Genomic DNA, 25,018 nt, shown 5'->3' on the forward strand with positions numbered 1-25,018 from the left:
ACGGAATTACTCTTTAAGCACGGAACCAGTCGTACGTGGTGTAATCATGGTTCATGACTTAATAACTTTCCTCCTGAATGGAGGGTTATATTTTTTAGTGGCATGTGTCTTAACCATCAGAAGAGTGTTTTGGAGATTCCCCTCCATGTGTTGCAATCTGAGTGACTACTACCTCCTCTGTCACTGTTATCAATGGCAATTCGAATTGTTAGGTCTCTAACCTTCTTACTGATTGTTTCTGACATTGGTACTGGTACCCAAGGGGACCAGCTATCCTACCGATTTTATTCTGAAATGTTAACCTACCGGAACACATGAAATAGAGCATTTTTCTATTTGTATTGTAGTTGAGACTACAAATGGCAAGGAATGATTATTGTTACCATTTGTTTTTGGAGGTGGAATGTCCACTGAACTTCTTTTACGACCAGTGTGGGATACCTCAGTGATATCTCAGACGTATTCTAAGGTTATCCCCTTCAAGGGGCTTGTCCGCTCCTCTCTGTTCTCGTGGGAAAGTTTACAACCTGATTTGTTTCCTGATTGGGCGGCCTCGTACAATGTTGCAATTAGTCTCGACTTGCCCACTGGCCTCGACGAGGTTCATCATGGCTCTGGGCTGGTGTTGGTGTCCGAGGCACAAACAAAAAGGTCAGACCCTTTGTACGAGTTGTCGGCAGCCTTTCAACCAAATCTGCTGGTATTTGTGTTTCAAAATGCTCAGTGGCTTTTGTGGCCTGCCAGTCACCACAGCGTCTTCGTGTGGTCACCGTTCCAGTGCCTGCGAACTGCGACAAGGATATCTTTCTGCGATATCACACAGTGTTTCACCAGTGGGAGTCATCGGGTCAGTGGCGGGACTGATGCCGTTAGTTTCATAGAAAAGGGTTTCAGTCCCTCTCAAACGGAAAATGTATAATTGGATGCCGACTCCACTCTGCACGTTGATGCTTTTATTAATGAGATGGCCGCGGTGCTTGCGAATATGTCTGAAGGACAAGAGAAGTTATCTTAACTACAGTATCACATGACTCCAAGAAGGAGGGAAGTTTCTCATTCACAGACTGCTGGCTAGAACTCATGAAAAGAATAGTCAATCAGGTTTGTTGATTGAATGTGATGAGATATAATATCTACTTGAGTCAGATTCTGCACCAAAAGGTGTTGAAACATCTTTTTCCCAAGGGGTCCTGTCGACAGGTACTCCTTATGGATGACTGTGTTGCAGCCAGCGTTAGGAGAAGATAGTGTGGTCAGTGGAGACTGCACTGTGACCACAATTGGTTGTTTTTTTTATTTAAAAAAAAAAATATATTACTTAAAAATCATACAATGTGACTTTCTGGATTTTCCTGAGCCAGGCCCACCTCCCAGCCTACTCTGTGATCACTCAGCTACTCAGCCGATGCCTCCCGGACTCTACCCCCAACACGGCTAGAATCATGATTGATCATCCTTGAGATGTTTCTACAACTTCATTGGAGTCCACCTGTAGTAAATTAAATTGATTGGACATGATTTGGAAAGGCACACACCTGTCTATTTAAGGTTCCGCAGTTGACAGTGCATGTCAGAGCAAAAACCAAGCCATGAGGCTGAAGGAATTGTCCGTAGAGCTCCGAGACAGGATTGTGTCGAGGCACAGATCTGGGGTTGGGTACCAAAACATTTCTGCATTATTGAAGGTCCCCAAGAACACAGTGGCCTCCATACTTCTTAAATGGAAAAATCAGGGTAGAAGGGCCTTGGTCAGGGAGTTGACCAAGAACCCAATGGTCACTCTGACAGAGCTCCAGAGTTCCTCTGAGAGGATGGAATAACTTTCCAGAAGAAGGACAACCATCTCTGCAGCACTCTACCAATCAGGCCTTTATGGTAGAGTGGCCAGACGGAAGCCACTCCTCAGTAAAAGGCACATGACAGCCTGCTTGGAGTTTGCCAAAATGCACCTAAACAGACACAGACCATGAGAAACAGGATTCTGTGGTTTGATGAAACCAATATTGAACACTTTGGCCTGAATGCCAAGTGTCACATCAGGAGGAAACCTGGAACCATCCCTACGGTGGTGATGGTGGTGACAGCATCATGGTGTGGGGATGTTTTTCAGCGGCAGGGACTGGCAGACTAGTCAGGATCAAGGGATAGATGAGCGGAGTAGAGAGATCCTTGATGAAAAGCTGCTCCAGAGCGCTCAGTACCTCAGACTGGGGCGAAGGTTCACCTTCCAACAGGATAACAATCCTAAGCACACAGCCAAGACAATGCAGGGGTGGCTTCGGGACAAGAATGTCTGAATGTCCTTGAGTGGGCCAGCAAGATCCCGGACTTGAACCCGATCTAACATCTCTGGAGAGACTTGAAAATAGCTGCGCAGAACTTGAGAGGAACTGCAGAGAAGAATGGGAGAAACTCCACAAATACAAGTGTGCCAAGCTTGTAGAGTCATATCCAAGAAGACTCAAGGCTGTAATAGCTACCAAGGGTGCTTCAACAAAGTACTGAGTAAAAGGGTCTGAATACTTACACTACTGGTCACAAGTTTTAGAGCACTTACTCATTTAAGGGTTTTTCTTTATTATTACTATTTGCAGAATAATAGTGAAGACCTCAAAACTATGAAATAACACACATGGAATAATGTAGTAACCAAAAAAGTGTTAAACAAATCAAATAATTTTTTATTTTTGAGATTAGTCAAAGTAGCCACCCTTTGCCTTGATGACAGCTTTGCACACTGCCAAGGAAGTGACAGTTTGGACACTGCCAAGGCAGCAGCTACTCTTCCCGGGGTCAGGCAAAAGTTAGGCAATTCTACAATTTAATAAACATTACAATACATTCATTACAGAATTGACAACACACTTAGTGTGTGCCCTCAGGCCCATACTCCACGACCACATACTTTATCTACAACGCAAAATCCATGTGTGCGTGTGTGTATAGTGTGTATGTTCAACACAGTCTCACAATCAATTTGTGCATATACAGTGCCTTGCGAAAGTATTCGGCCCCCCTGAACTTTGCGACCTTTTGCCACATTTCAGGCTTCAAACATAAAGATATAAAACTGTATTTTCTTGTGAAGAATCAACAACAAGTGGGACACAATCATGAAGTGGAATGACATTTATTGGATATTTCAAACTTTTTTAACAAATCAAAAACTGAAAAATTGGGCGTGCAAAATTATTCAGCCCCTTTACTTTCAGTGCAACAAACTCTCTCCAGAAGTTCAGTGAGGATCTCTGAATGATCCAATGTTGACCTAAATGACTAATGATGATAAATACAATCCACCTGTGTGTCATCAAGTCTCCGTATAAATGCACCTGCACTGTGATAGTCTCAGAGGTCCGTTAAAAGCGTAGAGAGCATCATGAAGAACAAGGAACACAGCAGGCAGGTCCGAGATACTGTTGTGAAGAGGTTTAAAGCCGGATTTGGATACAAAAAGATTTCCCAAGCTTTAAACATCCCAAGGAGCACTGTGCAAGCGATAATATTGAAATGGAAGGAGTATCAGACCACTGCAAATCTACCAAGACCTGGCCGTCCCTCTAAACTTTTAGCTCATACAAGGAGAAGGCTGATCAGAGATGCAGCCAAGAGGCCCATGATCACTCTGGATGAACTGCAGAGATCTACAGATGTGGTGGGAGACTCTGTCCATAGGACAACAATCAGTCGTATATTGCACATCTGGCCTTTATGGAAGAGTGGCAAGAAGAAAGCCATTTCTTAAAGATATCCATAAAAAGTGTTGTTTAAAGTTTGCCAAAAGACACCTGGGAGACACACCAAACATGTGGAAGAAGGTGCTCTGGTCAGATGAAACCAAAATTGAACTTTTTGTCAACAATGCAAAACGTTATGTTTGGCGTAAAAGCAACACAGCTCATCACCCTGAACACACCATACCCACTGTCAAACATGGTGTGGCAGCATCATGGTTTGGGCCTGCTTTTTATCAGCAGGGACAGGGAAGATGGTTAAAATTGATGGGAAGATGGATGGAGCCAAATACAGGACCATTCTGGAAGAAAACCTGATGGAGTCTGCAAAAGACCTGAGACTGGGACGGAGATTTGTCTTCCAACAAGACAATGATCCAAAACATAAAGCAAAATCTACAATGGAATGGTTCAAAAATAAACATATCCAGGTGTTAGAATGGCCAAGTCAAAGTCCAGACCTGAATCCAATCGAGAATCTGTGGAAAGAACTGAAAACTGCTGTTCACAAATGCTCTCCATCCAACCTCACTGAGCTCGAGCTGTTTTGCAAGGAGGAATGGGAAAAAATGTCAGTCTCTCGATGTGCAAAACTGATAGAGACATACCCCAAGCGACTTACAGCTGTAATCGCAGCAAAAGGTGGCGCTACAAAGTATTAACTTAAGGGAGCTGAATAATTTCACGCCCAATTTTTCAGTTTTTGATTTGTTAAAAAAGTTTGAAATATCCAATAAATGTTGTTCCACTTCATGATTGTGTCCCACTTGTTGTTGATTCTTCACAAAAAAATACAGTTTTATCTTTATGTTTGAAGCCTGAAATGTGGCAAAAGGTCGCAAAGTTCAAGGGGGCCGAATACTTTCGCAAGGCACTGTTTATACTGTACTCTATACCATCTACTGCATCCTGCCTATGCCGTTCGGCCATCACTCACCCATATATTTATTTGTACATATTCTTATTAATTCCTTTACACTTGTGTGTATAAGGTAGTTGTTGCGAAATTGTTAGATATTACTGCATGGTCAGAACTAGAAGCACAAGTATTTCGCTACACTCGCCTTAACATCTGCTAACCATGTGTATGTGACCAATAAAATTTGATTTGGTTAGAGACAGTTTGCTCTGTTTGGTGAAGGGAGAAGTACACAGTGTTGTACGAAATCTTCAGTTTCTTGGCAATTTCTCACATCGAAAAGCCTTCCTTTCCCAGAACAAGAATAGACTGACAAGTTTCAGAAGAAAGGTCTTTGTTTCTGGCCATTTTGAGCATGTAATCAAACCCACAAATGCTGATGCTCCAGATACTCAACTAGTCTAAAGAAGGTGAGATGTATTGCTTTGTTAATCAGTACAACAGGTTTCAGCAGTGCTAACATAATTGCAAAATAATATTGTAATGATAAATTAGCCTTTTAAAATTATAAACTTGGATTAGCTAACACAAAGTGCCATTGGAATGATGGTTGCTGATAATGGGCCTCTGTACGCCTATGTAGATATTCCATTTAAAAAATCTGCCATTTCCAGCTACAATAGTCATTTACAACATTAACAATGTCTACACTGTATTTCTAGTCAATTTGATGTTGTTTTAATGGACAGAAAAAATTGTTTCTTTCAAAAATAAGGAAACGTCTATGTGACCCCAAACTTTTGAACGGTAGTGTAAATAGAAATAATGAAATCTCTTACTATTCTCCATGGTTGGTCCTCTTGCTTATTCTTTGAAAGTGGAAGGAGTCACAGTAACACACCGGAGCCTGCTTACTGCACAACACACTCCACCAATCAGATTGATACACAAGTGTGTAGGTGTGGGTTATAGGGTGTCTACATTTTTCAATATGCATGGCTCTTAAAAAGAGCCTGTTGTTTTTGTAGAGACATCACACCCTTACCTAAACAGCACCCTCACCTGAAAAGTAGAAATCAATGGGAGAGAAACTGGGAATTGAATAACTGCAGTTGAAATAGCTAAGTAAATGGAAGAATACTCTTATTGCAATGTGAATGGCTCTTAAAAGAGTCTTTGGTTGTGCATAGTGTAGTCTATGGTGTTGCCAGGGAACAGCACCCTCTTTGAAGAAGTAGGAGGTGAATATCTCCAGCACACAGCTTGACTCTAGCTGCGTTGTTGGACCCAATCCTTGAAACATCGTGCAGCGCAGCAGGCTTCTCTTGCACACGGCAGTGAGCTGCAGATCCCGTCCTGGTCCTTGTGTCCATCCTCATGAAGTTATGCAGAACAAAAGGTAGCCTTCACACACCTGAATTCCTCCAGTAGGCAGTCCCAGATGGCCCTGGTCACCCAACCTTGCAGTGCCCTACACATTAACTGTAGGCAATCGTTTTGAAGAAATCTCCAGTTACAAGGTATCTGTTGGAATATGAAAAACAATTGTTAGATATTTACATCACTGGATTAAAAGATGCATGGGCACACATGTTCAATAACACGTGACAAGTGACAATAACAGGATCATATCAAGGATAGTGTCACACATGAATACATAAATAACACTTGAAGCTTGATGATGAGTTGATCATTTGATTCAGCTGTGCAGTGCTAAGGAAAAACCAAAAATGTGCACCCCTTTGAGTCCCCAGGACTGAGAACCACAGCTCTTCATTTGGACCTCTTCATATGTAGACTGGCTTTCATAGCTCTCTTTATCTGAGGACAGAAAACCTCACAAGAAACAGACTTGATAATAGTCAAATTCACCACACTGAATATTATGTTGCTATTATCTCCATCCTCACTTCTAGGGACAGGAACTACACGAAAGTACCTGCCCTATCTAGCATAGCCTACTGCCTACCGGCAGTTGGGGCTGCTCTCGTTTCACCCTCCTCCATAGCTGTTAGCTAGCTACCTACAACTGCATTTGGAGTTCGTTTTTTTACAGTGATAAATACATCAAGATAGCTAGCTAATATGAAGTTAAAGCTGAAGTCGGAAGTTTACATACACTTAGGTTGGAGTCATTAAAACTTGTTTTTCAACCACTCCACAAATTTCTTGTTAACAAACTATAGTTTTGGCAAGTCGGTTAAGACATCTTCTTTGTGCATGACACAAGTCATTTTTCCAACAATTGTTTAGAGACAGATTATTTCACTTAAAATTCACTGTGTCACAATTCCAGTGGGTCAGAAGTTTACATACACTAAGTTGACAGTGCCTTTAAACAGCTTGGAAAATTCCAGAAAATTAGGTCATGGCTTTAGAAGCTTCTGATAGGCAAATTGACAACATCTGAGTCAATTGCAGGTGTACCTGCGGATGTATTTCAAGGCCTACTTTCAAACTCAGTGCCTCTTTTCTTGACATCATGGGAAAATCAAAAGAAATCAGCCAAGACCTCAGAAAATTGTAGACCTCCACAGGTCTGATTCATCCTTGGGAGCAATCTCCAAACACTTGAAGGTACCACGTTCATCTGTACAAACAATAATACGCAAGTATAAACACCATGGGAACAAGCAGCAGTCATACCACTCAGGAAGGAGACACGTTCTGTCTCCTAGAGATGAATGTACTTTGGTGCAAAAAGTGCAAATAAATCCCAGAACAGCAGCAAAAGACCTTGTGAAGATGCTGGACAAAACAGGTACAAAGGTATCTATATCCACAGTAAAATGAGTCCTATATCAACATAACCTGAAAGGCCGCTCAGCAAGGAAAAAGCAACTGCTCCAAAACCACCATAAAAAAAGCCAGACTACGGTTTGCAACAGCACATGGGGACAAAAATCATACTTTGGTCAAAAATAGAACTGTTTGGCCATAATGACCATCATTATGTTTGGAGTAGTAAGTGGGATGCTTGCAAGCCAAAGAACACCATCCCAACCGTGAAGCACGGGGGTGGCAGCATCATGTTGTGGGGGTGCTTTGCTGCAGGAGGGACTGGTGCACTTCACAAAATAGATGGCATCATGAGGAAAGAAAATTATTTGGGTGTATTGATGCAACATCTCAAGACATCAGTCAGGAAGATAAAGCTTGGTCGCAAATGCGTCTTCCAAATGGACAATGATCCCAAAGAATGCTTCCAAAGTTGTGGCAAAATGGCTTAAAGACGAAGTCAAGGTATTGGATTGGCCATCACAAAGCCCTGACCTCAATCTTATAGAAAATTTGTGGACAAAACTGAAAAAGCGTGTGCAAGCAACAAGGCCTACAAACCTGACTCAGTTACACCAGGTCTGTCAGGAGGAATGGGCCAAAATTCACCCAACTTATTGTGGGAAGCTTGTGGAAGGCTACATGAAACATTTGACCAAAGTTAAACAATTTAAAAGGCAGTGCTACCAAATACTAATTGAGTGCATGTAAACTTCTGAACCACATATGATGAAATAAATAAATGCTGAAATAAATAATTCTCGCTACTATTATTCTGACATATCACATTATTAAAATGAAGTGGTGATCCTAACTGACCTAAGACTGGGAATTTTTACTAGGATTAAATGTCAGGAATTGTGATTTTAAATGTAAAATGAATTTGGCTAAGGTGTATGTTAACTTCCGACTTCAACTGTAGGTATATTGTGATATTTCATTCACTTAGCTAGCTATCTATACAGTATGTGAAGTTAGCTAGATAGCTCATTTGAGTTAGCATGCACTGTAGCTAGTTAGCTAATAATACATCGTTTGTTTTAACATTTTTGAAAAGTATTTACTTACTTGAATAGGTTCACCCAGCCATGTGAACGATTAGAAACAGAGCAGCAAAGTTTGTTTGTCACCAGCGCGGTTTCGAGCATATTACTATTTATCTGTGAATAAATTCATGACATGGAAAATGGATTACACTAATTGCCCATTTCATAACGAGACTTTCATACAAACTTGCTATGCTGAATTCTTTACGCACAATCGAAAAGCTGCTATATGCTGCCAGCACGCCCACAAGCGAGACACCCAGTGCGGCCCGCGGCGATGTACACAAGCCATCCAGTATAGTAGGGGGCGGTATATGCGCCTTAGTTGTGATCCGCCAATACAAATTTAAAGAATAAGCAGTTCAGTCCACGTTCGGGATGGTACTCATAAAGGAATAGTGAGTACATTATGCACGCGAATTCTATTTATATCATAGCGTCCATCATGACTCTTAATCGTTACCACAATATATAAAAATGTTATTTAATGCATAACATAGCTCATGCAATGAGGAATTTGAAGCAGTGATTTGGTTCGAGGTAACGTAAGCCGTTGGCTAGCTACTACGGTAGCCACCCAGCTTCAGCTAGTTAGTAAAGCTATGTCAATGTTTGTGTTCGATAATACTGACTGTCTATTAGACTAGCTAATGTAACTCGCAATTGTGGGACATGCATAGCTAGATATCACTACAATATGGCACTCCTTGAGTCGATGACAGGTTTTCTAAAATGTTGAATGATCGGTGATAGCTAGCTGACGTTACTTGGTGTATAAATATAGCTAACGTTATCTAGCCACTGACTCTAGATAGCTAACGGGATAGCGGCTCTACGGATAGCCAATTTCGAACCTGTCCTTGGTTCGTAGCAAGCTAGCGGCGATGCTAACGTGTGGAATGTAATCTACTACAGCACGAGCTGATGATACCATACAATGGTCCGCATAGCCGACTTCACTCAACATATTGTGGATTTGAGTAAACTGTTAATGTTAACACAATAACTACTTATCCAATTGTATTGACTTGTATGTCCGTTTTCTTTATCCTCCCATCTCTTGATAGCCAAGTGCTGTTGCCCTGTTCAGTTGAAGAGGTAAGAGCATGGTTTCAATATTTCGTTTAGTCAAACACATACACTGAACAAAAATATAAACGTGACGTGTTGGGTGAATGTTTCATGAGCTGAAATAAGATCCCAAAATGTTAACATAGGTACAAAAATTTATCGCAAATTTTGTGCACACATTTGTTTGGATCTGTTAGTGAGCATTTCAACTTTGCCAAGGTAATCCATCCACCTGACAGGTGTGGCATCAAGAATCTGATTAAACAGCATGATAATTATACAGGTGCATCTTGTGCTGGGGGACAATAAAAAGCCTCTGAAATATGCAGTTTTGTCACACAACACAAGGCCACAGATGTTTTGAGGGAGCGAGCATTTGGCATGCTGACTGCACGAATGTCCAACAGAGCTGTTGCCAGAGAATTTCATGTTAATTTCTCTACCATAAGCCGCCTCCAATGTTTTAGAGAATTTGACAGTACGTCCAACTGGCCTCACAACCGCAGACCTCGTGTAACCATGCCAGCCCAGGACCTCCACATCCATCTTCTTCACCTGCGGGGTTGTCTGAGACCAGCCACCTGGATAGCTGATGAAACTGGGTTTTCACAACCAAAGAATTTTATGCACAAACTGTCAGAAAACGTCTCAGGGAATCTCATCTGCATGCTTGTCATAATCGACTTCAGTGGGCAAATGCTCTCTTTTGATGGCCACTGGCATGCTGGAGAAGTGTGCTCTTCATGGATGAATCCTGGTTTCAACTGTACTGGGCAGACGACATGGTGTGGGCAAGTGATTTACTAATGTCAACGTTGTGAACAGAGTGCCCCGCGGTGGGGTTATGGTATGGGCAGGCATAAGCTACGGACAATGAACACAATGGCAATTTGAATGCACAGACACTGTGATGAGATCCTGGGGGCCATTGTCATGCTATTCATCCACCACAATCACCTAATGTTTCAACATGATAATACACAGCCCAATGTCGCAAGGATCTGTACACACGTCACCCTTTGAGCATGTTTGGGATGCTCTGGATTGACGTGTACGACAGTGTTCCAGTTCCTGCCAATATCCAGCATCTTTGCACAGCCATTGAAGAGTGGAAGAACATTCCACAGGCCACAAACAGCCTGATGAACTCTATGGCCTCTATTTTAACAAACCTAATGCAGTGGTAAATCTAAGCGGTAGCGCTGTAGGTTTGGGGGGGGTCAAATAGTTTTGCTATTTTCACCACCACAGTTATTGGCGCAGTTGCGCAAATTACCAAGATGGCGCCGACATAGGGCCACCTCGCTTCTAGTCCTTAGGAAACTATGCTTAGATGACTTGTTAGATATTGCTGCACTGTCGGAACTAGAAGCACAAGCATTAAGTTAAACTCGCAGTAACATCTGCTAATCATGTGTATGTGACCAATACGATTTTATTTGAAAGGGCTGGGTTTTGATGAATAAACCAGTTTTGGGTGTGTCGAGGCTTACCCCTCACTCGCCAATCAAAACATTCTCCTTGGCTAAATATGTGACCCAATTCAGGAAACTAGGCATATGTCGCAAGTCACGACTTCACAGGAGAGTCGTTTGAATGTAATAAAATGTGTTTTATCAAAATGTGTTTTATGTTGTCAGAAATGCCTAATTGAACATGTGAACTTTCACGTGTCTAAATAACAAACTTGCATGCCATCTGTAAATACAAATAAAATTGTTAAATTACAAGCCTAGTTGGTTAAGCAACAGAAAAGGGCAGGAACCTTCCCAATAGCCATGATTGGCTGAGATAAGTCGCTGGACATGCTGAGAGATGATTTCGGATCGGTCTGCCATTTAGAAGGCTTCTGTCTATTTGTGCTTGTCAGTCTGTGTTGGTAATCCTGTCGAACGTGGCTTTTAATTTTTTTGGAGTGGAACTGTTGCTCTCCACTTTCTGAACCAGCTTGGTTAGTATCCAGCACTGTGGCATTTTTGGCACTGTTCATTGTTGTTTAACTAGCTAACGTTAGCTGGCTGGTTTGTTAGCGAAAGTTACGTGACGTGTGTACAAAACCCATTAAATATGGCCGGTGTCAGTAAACGTCTGCAAAAAAGCGTAATGAAATTGTTGTCAGCAGAGCTGGTTAGGCTATTTTCATGTTATCCAATCATCGGCCAGAGCGTGAAGTGTGCGCTCCACGAGCGAAATGAGATGGTTGTGGCTAAAGCTTAAGAGCTTGTGAACAATGCTGAATGAGTGTAGACAAAGAGCTCTTCACAACATACAAAACATTCAAAGGCCATTTTCTCGAAAGTTAGTTTACAAGTTGAGAAGTTTTATAACTTTAGAAAAAAGATTGTAGACTTCCACAAGTCTGGTTCATCCTTGGGAGCAATCTCCAAACACCTGAAGGTACCACGTGTACTGTTGTTTGTACAGATGAACAAGTATAAACACCATGGGCCCACACAGCCGTCATACCGCTCAGGAAGGAGACGCGTTCTGTTTCCTAGAGATGAACATACTTTGGTGTGAGAAGTGCAAATCAATCCCAGATCAACAGCAAAGGACCTTGTGAAGATGCTGGAAGAAACCGGTACAAAAGTATCTATATCCACAGTAAAACGAGTCCTACATAAACTGAAAGGCCGCTCAGCAAGGAAGAAGCCACTGCTCCAAAACCGCCATAAAAAAGCCAGATTGCAGTTTGTAACTGCACATGGTGACAAAGATTGTACTTTTTGTAGAAATGTCCTCTGGTCGGATGAAACACAAATAGAACTGTTTGGCCATGACAACCATCGTTATGTTGGAGGAAAAAGGGGGAGGCTTGCAAGCCGAAGAACATCATCCCAACGTGAAGCATGGGGGTGGCAGTGTCATGTTGTGGGGGTGCTTTGCTGCAGGAGGGACTGGTGCACTTCACAAAATAGATGGCACTATGAGGCAGGAAAATTATGTGGATATATTGAAACATGTCAGATGTCAGTCAGGAAGTTAAAGCTTGGTTGCAAATGGGTCTTCCAAATTGACAATGACTCCAAGCATACTTCCCAAATGGCTTAAGGACAACAAAGTCAAGGTATTGGAGTGGCAGAACTGAAAAAGCGTGTGCGAGCGAGGAGGCCTACAAACCTGACTCAGTTACACCAGCTCTGCCAGGAGGAATGGGACAAAGTTCACCCAACTTATTGTGGGAAGCTTGTGGAAGGCTACATGAAACGTTTGACCCAAGTTAATCAATTTAAAGGCAATGCTACCAAATACTAAGTGAGTGTATGTAAACTTCTGACCTAACCCACTGGGAATGTGATGAAAGAAGAAAAAGCTGAAATAAATCATTCTTTTCACATTCTTAAAATAAAGTGGTGATCCTAAGACAGGGAATTTTTACTGGGATTAAATGTCGGGAATTGTGAAAAACGGAGTTTAAATATATTTGTCTAAGGTGTATGTAAACTTCCGACTTCAACTGTAGTTCTAATTGCATTGTTTCAATATGGACATACATTGTTAAATAGGCTATGGCATTTTCACTGATTTCTGGTCTAGGCCTACTGTTAATTGCAGTCTGGACATGGACATGCCAAATGTAGTCAATAAGCATGATTTAAATTCAATAGGCTATTGATAAAGCCTAAAGACTATATAATTCGAATGAAAACTAAATGACATGTTTTAAATATGATAAGTGTAAATACATTTACAGGTGCTGTAATTTCTCCCTTTTTCACAGTAGCAGGATAAAGATACAATATAAAGGGGACTTGTCCACTCACTGTTGTACTACTTGCAAATGTAATGTTTATAAACATTATGGACCCATCTTACCGATTTTAATATTTGCACTCCAGAAATAGCAGATGAAATTGCATTGCATCGAGCCATGTAGCAGCCTACTTCATCACAATAAACCCATGGATGGTGAATATTCGTAATAATTTTTTAAAACCAAGAACCCTTTCTAATTAGAATCGGGTCAGAAGCATGATATCATAAATTGCTTATCTCCTTCAATGGCATGTGTGCACATGTTGGCCTAAATGTCTTTATGCATTATATTCGCACGTACAAACTAGCTCCTGTCAATTGTATCATTGCCTATGAGGTTTGAATAGTTCGGAGGAGTGTGCGTGTCTTTGGTAATTGGACGAGTGGCCCTCTTTGAAAATGGGGATGGAAAGCCTACTCTAGCAAGCTAAATGAAGTATGCAAGTATGTCAATTTTGAATAATGAAAAAGCATGAGGACAAATTTACAAATATTTCAAAGTACGCTCAGTAAAACTAATTTATTCATAGGCTAGTTGGCTAATGGCCGGGATAAATCGACACCTATATGATGCTGCTAAACCAGCCTTGATTAAGGGGAGGGGAGGCTATACTTGGTTCTTAATTAAATAAAATGGGGAGGGGTGGAATCCAATAGTTTCTAAATATGAGATTCACCTGCATAAAATTCACTTTAATAATGAAACACTACTACTGCACTGTTGGAGCTAGGGACACAAGCATTTCGCTGCACCCGCAATAACTTTGCTAAATATGTTTATGAGAACAATACATTTGATTTGAATTTGATCTCCAATGGGCACTCGCTGTGCGTCACGGCTGGATAGGCTGCACTTCTGCTCTCAAAATCCATGCTGTCATCAACTGCATTACTGCTAAGACCTGCTTTTTGTGAGTCTTAACTTCCCATTAGTGCTGCATGAAATTGTCACTTTTGCTCATGTTTTTAAGGACACATCTCAAATATTGCCCCCTCACACGACAGTGCAAGTGAGCTGTTGTTAGACAGGTAAATGCGAGTGGGGCATTTACATTTAGTGCTGAAAAATGCCAGGTTTTGCATAATGAAATTGCAAACTAATGTGCCTTTGGCAGCCAAAAATAGAGCCCTAAGCGAAGGAGATTTTACAAATCTCTATTTTACAAATTTTTCATTGAGAGTATTTGAAATTTTTGTATTGTTTGTTGGTTTGGCAATGCCACTGTCAGCCAGATAAATATGCTGAGAAGGATTATCACCACAGCAAGCAAGGTATTTGGAGTCACACAGACAGGCCTGGGTGAGATCTTTAAGGTCAGGGCTCTCTGCAAGGCTCACAAAATCATTTTCGACCCAAGCCACCCCCTGTACCCGGACTTTGAACTACTCCGCTCTGGGCGCAGGTATAGGGCACCCCTCAGCGGAAAAAACTGAACTAGACAATCATTTGTGCCAGGTGTGATATCCCTCCTAAATAGCTCGGACTAATGTTCCTATCAACTCAGTAAGGCCAGCAGGCTAGTCTTTTTTTACATTCTTTTTTGTTTTATTGGTATGTAACTGTTATGAAAGTTGTATTGTCAGTTTTTTGTTTTGTATTTAAACGCCACTTTAAACGTGTACATGACGCTTCAATAAAAAATAGGGTAAGTAAGGTGATGTTGCGCTGCATGAAGCAAATGCTGGTCACGCCCGATACTGACTTGTTTTCTGATCCACACCCCTACCTTTTTGTTAAGGTATCTGTGACCAACTGATGCATATCTGTATTCCCAGTCATGTGAAATCCATAGATTATGACTTAATGAATGTATTTCAGTTAACTGATCTCCTTATATGAACTCTACTCAGTAAAAATACTCAGTAAAATCTTTGAAATTGTTGCGTTTTTGTTCAGTGTATTTCAGCATCTACCACATCGAATACCAACTTCCGTGTCTTTATTTCTCATGCTGTGAACTGATTAAGCTGGTGGGAGGCCTGACTACATTAGCTACACATGCATACTTATGTAACGTCTTCACTCATTTACAGTACCAGGTCGGCCAGCTGTTCTCTGTTGCTGAGGCTAGCAAGAATAACACTGGAGGAGGAGAGGGTATTGAAGTGCTTCGAAATGAACCATATGAAAAGGATGGAGAGAAAGGCCAATACACGCACAAGATCTACCACATACATAGGTGAGTACTTCTGGAAAAATACATCTGGTGGATCTGGCCTACACATTTGCTGTCCTTTTTTTCTATTGCATGCAATGAGCCTACTTCACTATCAGCCTACTTCAAAGTGTAAAAACCACTGCGAGATGCGTTCTGCTAGGGAGGTAAATACTTCTCAACAGGTAGGGATTTAATGTATTTAATTTTTATGGAAGTGTAGCAATCTGTATTAACATTTTCCTATTAGGTGAGCAAGAACTTTAGGCTAACCTAATTTTTACAATCAGATCAAGAAAAATGGAGTGAAACAGTTCAGTTTTGGCATTTTACAATGATCATTTTAGATCATCTAAGCTAGCAGTGTCATTTACAAAATACATTTGTTTAGAAGTAGTTGACATTACAGACTAGTGAAATAAGGTGTTGGAATTGAACATTTTAGAATTTTTAAAATGAATTAGGTTTCAATACACTACATGTGAACATTTTCTAATAAATGGTTAAACTTGCCCACTCCAATATCTCTAGCCAACATTTCACAGATTGAAAGTGGTAAGTGTACATGATGAGAGTATGGTTAAGGGGATATATAATGAAGTGGTAACCACCATATCATGTTTCAAACAATCTCATAGACAGAGTCCCACCCATACTGCTTATTGGAAATGACCAAGCTCTGTAATTTATTCTGCTTTTCTTCACTGTTAGGCCAACACAACAAAGCACTACATGACTCTAAATTTACTTTGTTAGTTCCATTAAAATATATAGATCACAATTTCCACTGCATCATGCACATTATATGTAGGTAACTGCCAAAGTAAAGGAAACGCCAACAAAAAGTGTCTTAATAGGGCTTTTGGCCACCACGAGCCGACAGAACAGCTTCATTGCCTCTTGGCATAGATTCTACAAGTGTCTGGGACTCTATAGGAGGGATGCAACACAATTATTCCTGGAGAAATTCCACCATTTGGTGTTTTGGTGGTGGTGGAAAACTATCACAGGCAAAAAGTTACATTGGGTTAGGATCTGGTGACTGAGACACACACAACCTTTAAACCCTTTATACTCCTTTGAGACCCCTCTTAAAGTCACAGATCTCTTCTAGCCATGGTTGCCAAAAAATAATGGGCAACTGGCTGTTTTAATACATGACTCTAATCATAATGAGATGTTAATTGTTTAATTGACTCAGGAACCACACCTGTGTCAAAGCACCTGCTTTCAATATACTTTTGTATCCCTCATAATAAAGAAAACACTAATCTGTATATCACTTGGCTTAACATCATCCGTGTGATTATTAGGCCTACTCTAATTCTATCCAACCATGTCAAGTGCTGGGTATATGTTTTCTAATTTTATAAAAATAAATGGTCTCTACTAAGCGCCGGGTTAATGTGTAATTACACATTCACACATTTTTCCTGTCTGTCAAAATGCAAATCTGTAGCCAGAGAGAAATGATCACTTCCCCCCTTTTGTAACAGTTGCAGTATATTGAACACAACCTATTATGAGTAGCTTTTTTTTGTCAACTTGTAGACTGAGAAAATCACATCATAAAGGGGTGAGCTGGGCTTTCCACACCTCAAACGGTGATAAACGCTGGTCCCCAATACATGCTTTGCAGTTCAAGTAAGTTTTGGGGTACAAGAGGACTTTGCATAAAAATGGTTCAATGGAAATCCCAATACAGAACAAACCATTGTCACTGGAAAATGGCTTCAGTCAGAGGGTAGCTAGCTAGTTGAGTATGTAGAACTTTCAATTACTTTTACTATTAGCGACCTATAAAAAATAAAATATTTACTGATTGTTTTGATTCTTTCCACCTGTGTTGAAAGTATAAGAACCCTACTTGGAGGACATTTTGTGTTAAAACAATAACTCATAACTGTTTTTATTGCATGATTGAATCTATTCTATCCTCTCACTCTTACAGCAAGGTACCCAGTTTCATCCAGATGTTTGCTCCAGAGGGAGCCCTTGTCTTCCACGAGAAAGCTTGGAATGCCTACCCCTATTGTCGCACCAGTGAGTGTTCAGGACTGTGTGTGTGTGTGTGAGAGGGGTTTGATTGAGTTTCCTGCTCAAGTGAATAATATTCATAGCATCTGGTTTTCTGTGGTCACAATTTCTTCTCGAAAAAAGCAGTCATCTATAGGTTTGTCCTATCGTGATAATGTACCCATAAAACATTGTGATATAGGATGGTAATCGTAACCCAAAAATGTGTGAAAAACAAACTGCTTTAACAAAAGTTTTGCTCAAAATCGAATGCGCCACCTGGACGAATCATGACTAAGCATAATGCCTGGGCAGAGGCTAAGTGCAGGCAGATCTGTTCTAATATTCCTTATGGTGGAGCTTCTGCGTGGAACAGGTGTGTATGTTGGAGTCCTATACTGGTCAGTGTTTTCCACGCCGGCCACATCAATTCCGAGCCCGATACCAGACATCGGGACAGATTTTTTTTTATTTGCAACCTGACACACATAATTATTATGAGAGCTGGTCTGTTACCTGTCATATAACATCAATTTGTTTAATTGTTTATATGACTCCAGAGTAGTAGGCCTTATTATAATAATTATTATTTCTACTGTTCTTTCTTGCTTGAATAAACTTGTCTGCCTGTCTATTCAACATTTGCATAAAAGGAAACCATGCCATGAATTAAGAACAAAATCTTTTCATAATGTATCACTCAAATCACATTAGAAAAATAGCTTTCTAATTAGCCTTCTTACCTAATGAAAGCCTATAATCGACAAAACAATAGGCCTACCCTTACATTCAATATCGTTTAGATAATCAAATAGTTTAGCGGGGTACGCTCTAATAGCGTTTCAAACGTCACTCGCTCTGAGACTTGGAGTGGTTGTTCCCCTTGCCCTGCAAGGGCCACGGCTTCTGTGGAGCGATGGGTAATGCTGCTTTGAAGGTGGCTGTTGTCTTTCTGTTCCCGGTTCGAGCCCAGGTAGGAGCGAGGAGACGGACGGAAGCTATACTGTTACACTGGAAATACTAAAGTGCCTATAAGAACATCCAATTGTCAAAGGTTAATGAAATACAAATGGTATAGAGAGTCTTATAATTCCTATAATAACTGCAACCTAAAACTTCTTACCTGGGTATATTGAAGACTCATGTTAAAAGGAACCACCAGCTTTCATATGTTCTGAGCAAGGAACTGAAATGTTAGCTTTCTTACATGGCACATATTGCACTCTTACTTTGTTTTTGCAGTATTTAAACCAAATTGAACATGTTTCATTATTTATTTGAGGCTAAATTGATTTTATTGATGTATTATATTAAAATAAGTGTTTATTCAGTATTGTTGTAATTGTCATTATTACAAATAAATAAATAAAAAGCGTCCGATTAATCGGTATCGGCTTTTTTTGTTCCTCCAATAATCGGTATTGGCGTTGAAAAATCATTATCGGTCGACCTCTACATTCCACCAACCAGTGGATTCTTTTTTTTTTTTGCTGATCACCCATGGAGAACTGTGGGTATACGACCCGATGCAGGACTTAAGTGTCTGTGGCACACACATGATGGAGCAGTGACAGAACTGATGAGGAACGGTCTGTAATGAGTTAGCTTATACAGAGCCTTCAGAAAGTGTTCACACACCTCAACTTTTTCTGCATTTTGTTGTTATAGCCTGTATTTAAAATTGATTGTCACTGGCCTACACACAATACCCCATAATGTATAAGTGGAATTTTTTCAAACAAATTAATTAAATGAAAAGCTGAAATGTCGTGTGTCAAGTATCCAACACCTTTGTTATGGCAAGCCTAAATAAGTTCAGGAGTAAAAATGTGTTTAACAAGTCCCATAATAAGTGGCATGGACTCACACTGTGTGCAATAATAGTGTTTAACATGATTTTTGAATTACTATTATCTTAACTCAGCAAAAAAAGAAACTCTCACTCAACTTATTTTCAGCAAACTTAACATGTGTAAATATTTGTAGGAACATAACATGATTTAACAGCTGAGACATAAACTGAACAAGTTCCACAGACATGTGACTAACAGAAATGGAATAATATGTCCCTGAACATAGGGGGAAGGTGTCAAAATCAAAAGTTACAGTCAGTATCTGGTGTGGCCATCAGCTGCATTAAGTACGACACTGCATCTCCTCCTCATGGACTGCACCAGATTTGCCAGTTCTTGCTGTGAAATGTTTCCCCACTCTTCCACCAAGGCACCTGCAAGTTCCCGGACATTTCTGGGGGAAAGATCTGGGCTCTTCACTGGCCACGGCAGAACACTTACATTCCTGTCAGAAAATCCAGCACAGAATGAGCAGTATGGCTGGTGGCATTGTCATGCTGGAGGGTCATGTCAGGATGAGCCTGCAGGAAGGGTACCACATTAGGGAGGAGGATGTCTGTCTTCCCTGTAACGCACAGCGTTGAGATTGCAACAAGCTCAGTCCGATGAGGCTGTGACACACCGCCCCAGACCATGATGGACTCTCCAAATCGATCCCTCTCCAGAGTACAGGCCTTGGTGTAATGCTCATTCCTTTGACAATAAACGCGAATCCGACCATCACCCCTGGTGAGACAAAACCGCGACTCGTCAGTGAACAGCACTTTTTGCCAGTCCTGTCTGGTCCAGCGACGGTGGGTTTGTGCCCATAGGCGACGTTGTTGCCGGTGATGTCTGGTGAGGACCTGCTTTACAACAGGCCTGCAAGCCCTCATTCCAGCCTCTCTCAGCCTATTGCGGACAGTCTGAGCACTGATGATGGGATTGTGCGTTCCTGGTGTAATTCAGGCAGTTGTTGTTACCATCCTGCACCTGTCCCGCAGGTGTGATATTCGAATATATCTATCCTGTGCACGTGTTGTTACACATGGTCTGCCGCTGCGAGGACGATCAGCTGTCCATCCTGTCTCCCTGTAGTGCTGTCTTAGGCTTCTCACAGTACGGACATTGCAATTTTATTGTTCTGGCCACATCTGCAGTCCTCATGCCTGTTTGCATCATGCCTAAGGCATGTTCACGCAGGTGAGCAGGGACCCTGGGCATCTTTCTTTTGATATGTTTCAGAGTCCGTAGAATGGCCTCTTTTAATGTCCTAAGTTTTCATAACTGTGACCTTAATTGTCTACTGTCTGTAAGCTGTTAGTGTCTTAACGACTGTTCGACAGGTGCATGTTCAATAATTGTTTATGGTTCTTTGAACAAGCATGGGAAACAGTGTTTAAACCCTTTACTTTGAAGATCTGTGAAGTTATTTGGATTTTTATGAATCCTTTGAAAGACAGGGTCCTAAAAATGTGATGTTTCATTTTTGATGAGTTTAGATCCCGCTATAAACCTCAATCCCAAATAAATGGGAGAGATGGGCACGATCCAATCTAACTTGATTTAGAAGCACAGCACTTATAGTAAGAATATGTGCACCAACTTTGGTGTATCTAGCTTTAAAAATAACTTGTATTTGATTTATAGCTTGGATTTTGTATGTGTGGCTAATTCTACTGTCATGTTAAAGTTTTAGTAGGAACATCCTTAATGTTCTATTATCACAGATCTTCCTACTTCTTTTCTCTTTTTCCCCTCTGTACCCTGTTCGTCTTGCTCTAAATCTGGGATTATGCAGTTGTGACCGTAAGTGTTTTTAATTTATATTACCTTATTTTTGTTTACAGTGTGCGTGTATACATTATGCAGACATTTTAACTTAGTTTTATTTTCGCAGAATGAATACATGAAGGATGACTTTTTCATTAAGATTGAGACCTGGCACAAACTAGACATGGGGACCACAGAAAATGTGAGATTTTTTTTTCAAGTAATTATTACACTAATTTAGACTCAACACAGTATTGGGATTGGGCAATAATAAAACTAAATATCATTCTGAAATTCAGAATCTTCTCAATTTGTAATGCCTTTGCATAAATTCATGCAGAATATATTGGTAGAGATAATAAACTCTGTTGCATTTATCAAGGTATAATGTGATGTCACTTTTTGTCCTATTCTGTTATTACACCAGTGGAAACGTGTTAACAGTATGTCCCCCTCACTTTCTCTTTGAAGCCCCATGGTCTTTCCCCAGAGGAATGGGAGGAGGCTGAGGTTGTTCCAATTGACATCGCTGACCGATCACAAGTTGATGATGTGGTAAGTTCCTTTTTTAGAGTCCCCCTCTAGAGAAAATTAATTATTTGTGTTTAAAATTGATTTTTAAAACCATAAAATGTCCTGTTGCTGATTTGTAACTTCAAGAAATGAAATGCATTCCTTAATTGTTGAAAATTACATAACGAGGCTAGGACCACTCTTACATCAAACCTCTTGTTCTGTTTGTTTTTGATGTCATGATTTTGTAAATGAACAATGTATAGCTGCAGGGATCTTCAACCTGGGTGCTGCTGTCAAATTTATAGACTTATTAAATATAAATATTTTATCTTTTTTATGAACCTGACAAAGCCATTCATTCTTCTTGTACCTGTAAGTCAATCAACAGTAAAGATGAGACAAATTTAAAAGTTAAATATCATAAAAAAATGTATGTCATTTCATTTAGGCTAAAGTTGCGATGACGATAATCACCCAACATTGAAGAGGTGGTTCCAAACTTAACAGTAAACAGTTGTTTACTGGGCAGCACAATTAAACTGAAAAATGTCTAATTTGAAATCCAGCAGAGGTGCAATATTCATGTGTCAGGGCCACTTTGTCTTACCATTTGAGTGCATAGTAGCAAACTTGGCTGTAGCAGTTGCTTTTTTTCAGGGTTATCACGACTAAACGGCCTTCAACGGCCTTGTCAGCCTTGTCCTCTTCAATTCAAACGACAAGTTTTCAAAGGGATTCAGGGCCAGCGTCATAACGAATTATTTGGACGTATTGCCAAATTCTCTAAAACGACGGAGGTGGCTTATGGTAGAGAAATTAACATAACATTTTCTGGCAACAGCTGAGGTGGACATCCTGCAGTCAGCATTACAATGTGTGGTGCAACCAAAGTACACCTTTTTAGAGTGGCCTTTTATTGTCCCCAACACAAGGTGCACCTGTGTAATGATCATGCTGTTTAATCAGCTTCTTGATCTGCCACACCTGTCAAGTGGATGGATTATTTTGGAAAAGGAGAAATTCTCACTAACAGGAATGTAAACAAATGTGTGCACCAAACAGCGGGGATTGTGATAAATACAAAATTCAGGGTAACTGGTACCACAAAAGTGTCTCACCTTTTAGCCAGGTACATTTCTATGGCAACAAATGCTTCAGAACTAACCTGCTCCGGGGCAGGCTAATTACATTTATCCTGAATGAAGTGTCTGAGCTGCAACACTGATCAGAATCCCTCACTATTTTTGATACTGTCGCAAAGCTAACTAAAAAGCAATCCCCAAGAGAGGATGGCTTTCACTTCAGCAGTGATACATTCATGAACTTCTTTGACAAAAAGATCATGATCATTAGAATGCAAATTAGATTCCTCTTTAAATCTGTGCATTTATCCAAAGCTCAGTTGTCCTGAATCTGCACAACACTGCCAGGACCTAGGATCAAGTTAAATAAAAGTTAAAAAGGCTGTTGCACAGCAACTCCGTGCCTTCCTGAAGACAAATAATATACGAAACACTTCAGTCTGGTTTTAGACCCCATCATAGCACTGAGACTGCACTCGTGAAGGTAATAAATTACATTTTAATGGCGTCAGATCAAGGCTCTGCATCTGTCCTAGACCTTAGTCCCTGCTTTTGACACCATCGACACCAACATTCTTTTGAGAGATTGGAAACCCAAATTGGTCTACATGGACAAGTTCTGGCCTGGTTTAGATCATAACTGTCGGAAAGATATCAGTTTGTGGATGGTTTGTCCTCTGACAAATCAACTGTATGTTTCGGTGTTCCTTAAGGTTCCGTTTGAGGACTACTATTGTTTCACTACATTTTACCTCTTGGTGATATCAAACGGAAACATAATGTTAACTTTCACTGCTATGCGGACGATACACAGCTGTATATTTCCATGAAACATGGTGAAGTACCAAAATTGCCCTCCCTGGAAGCCTGTGTTTCAGACATAAGGAAGTGGATGGCGGCAAATGTTTTACTTTGAAACTTGCTAGTTCTAGGTCCTAAGAAACAGAGATCTTCTGTTGGATCTGACAACCTTGATGGTTGTACTGTCTCAAATAAAACTATGAAGGACCTCGGCGTTACTCTGGACCCTGATCTCTATTTTGATGAACATATCAAGACTATTTCAAGGACAACTTTTTTCCATCTTCATAACATTGCAAAAATCTGAACCTTAGTCCAAAAATGATGCAGAAAAGTTCATCCATGCTTTTGCCACTTATAGATTAGACTACTGGCTTTTGATGATCCTTGGTTGGGGTCTAGGCAGATTATTTGTTGCGATTGCCAACGTAATAAATTGGTGGTCCGATAGTCCCAGGATTATGAGGAAAAACATGAAGATCACTATATTTATTCCACGGGACAAAACTGGGTCCAGAGTATGACTGTGGCAGTAAGTAGGTCCAGAGACATGTTGGACAAAACCCACTGAGTTGATGATGCCTCCAAAAGCCTTTTGGAGTGGGTCTGTGGACTTTTCCATGTGAATTTTAAAGTCACCAAAAATGTCTATCTGCCGTGACAACAAGGTCCGATTTAGGAATTCAGGGAACTCAGTGAGGAACGCTGTGTACGGCCCAGGACACCTGAAAACAGTAGCTATAAAAAGTGATTGAGTAGGCTGCATAGATTTCATGACTAGAAGCTCAAAAGATGAAAATGCTGTCTTTTTTGTAAATTGAAATTTGCTATCGTAAATGTTAGTAACACCTCCGCCTTTGCGGGATGCTTGGGGGATATGGTCACTAGTGTAACCAGGAGGTGAGGCCTCATTTAACACAGTAAATTAATCAGCCGTAAACCATGTTTGTCACGCCAATCACATCAAGATTATGATTAGTTAATTGACTATAACTGCCTTGGAAGTGAGGGATCTAACATTAAGTGGCCCTATTTTGAGATGTGAGATATCACAATCCTCTTTCAATAATGCCAGGAATGGAGGTCTTTATTCCAGTGAGATTGCTAAGGCGAACACTGCCGTGTTTAGTTTTGTCCAACCTAGATCGAGGCACAGACATGGTCTCAATGGGGATAGCTGAGCTTACTACACTGACTGCTAGTGGCAGACTCCACTAAGCTGGCAAGCTGGCTATCTCATTGTGGAGCTAGAGGAGTTAGAGCCCTGTCTGTTCATAGGTAAGATGAGAGCACCCCTCCAGCTAGGATGGAGTCCGTCACTCCTCAGCAGGCCAGGCTTGGTCTTGTTTGTGGGTGAGTCCCAGAAAGAGGGCCAATTATCTACAAATTCTATATTTTTGGGAGGGGCAGAAAAGTTTTCAACCAGCGATTGAGTTGTGAGACTGCTGTAGAGCTCATCACTCCCCCTAACTGGCAGGGGGCCAGAGACAATTACTCATATATATTCCTAAATGTATTTTGCAACGCGAGCGGTGTAGTCAGGGTATTAGCCAGCATCATCTTCTGATTAGCCTTTACGTCGGTAGCCCTGCCCCCTG

The 25,018-nt window shown here is 40.8% G+C and overlaps 1 protein-coding gene across 1 annotated transcript in view; it reads left to right on the forward strand.

Annotated features, from left to right (window-relative positions):
- Nucleotides 1–8,732: 8,732 nt before the first annotated feature.
- The window catches only part of pitpnbl (phosphatidylinositol transfer protein, beta, like), a 34,397-nt gene continuing 18,111 nt past the window's right edge, over nucleotides 8,733–25,018 (forward strand). The window contains exons 1-7 of the mRNA XM_064988939.1: nucleotides 8,733–8,815; nucleotides 9,485–9,515; nucleotides 15,279–15,424; nucleotides 17,352–17,443; nucleotides 21,050–21,057; nucleotides 21,149–21,223; nucleotides 21,493–21,576. Coding sequence (XP_064845011.1) covers nucleotides 8,796–8,815; nucleotides 9,485–9,515; nucleotides 15,279–15,424; nucleotides 17,352–17,443; nucleotides 21,050–21,057; nucleotides 21,149–21,223; nucleotides 21,493–21,576 — 456 coding nt within the window. The 5' untranslated portion in view covers nucleotides 8,733–8,795. The remainder of the gene's footprint in view (nucleotides 8,816–9,484; nucleotides 9,516–15,278; nucleotides 15,425–17,351; nucleotides 17,444–21,049; nucleotides 21,058–21,148; nucleotides 21,224–21,492; nucleotides 21,577–25,018) is intronic.

Source organism: Oncorhynchus masou, chromosome 15, assembly GCF_036934945.1.
Source record: "Oncorhynchus masou masou isolate Uvic2021 chromosome 15, UVic_Omas_1.1, whole genome shotgun sequence".
In the NCBI taxonomy this organism is placed as follows: Eukaryota; Metazoa; Chordata; class Actinopteri; order Salmoniformes; family Salmonidae; genus Oncorhynchus; species Oncorhynchus masou.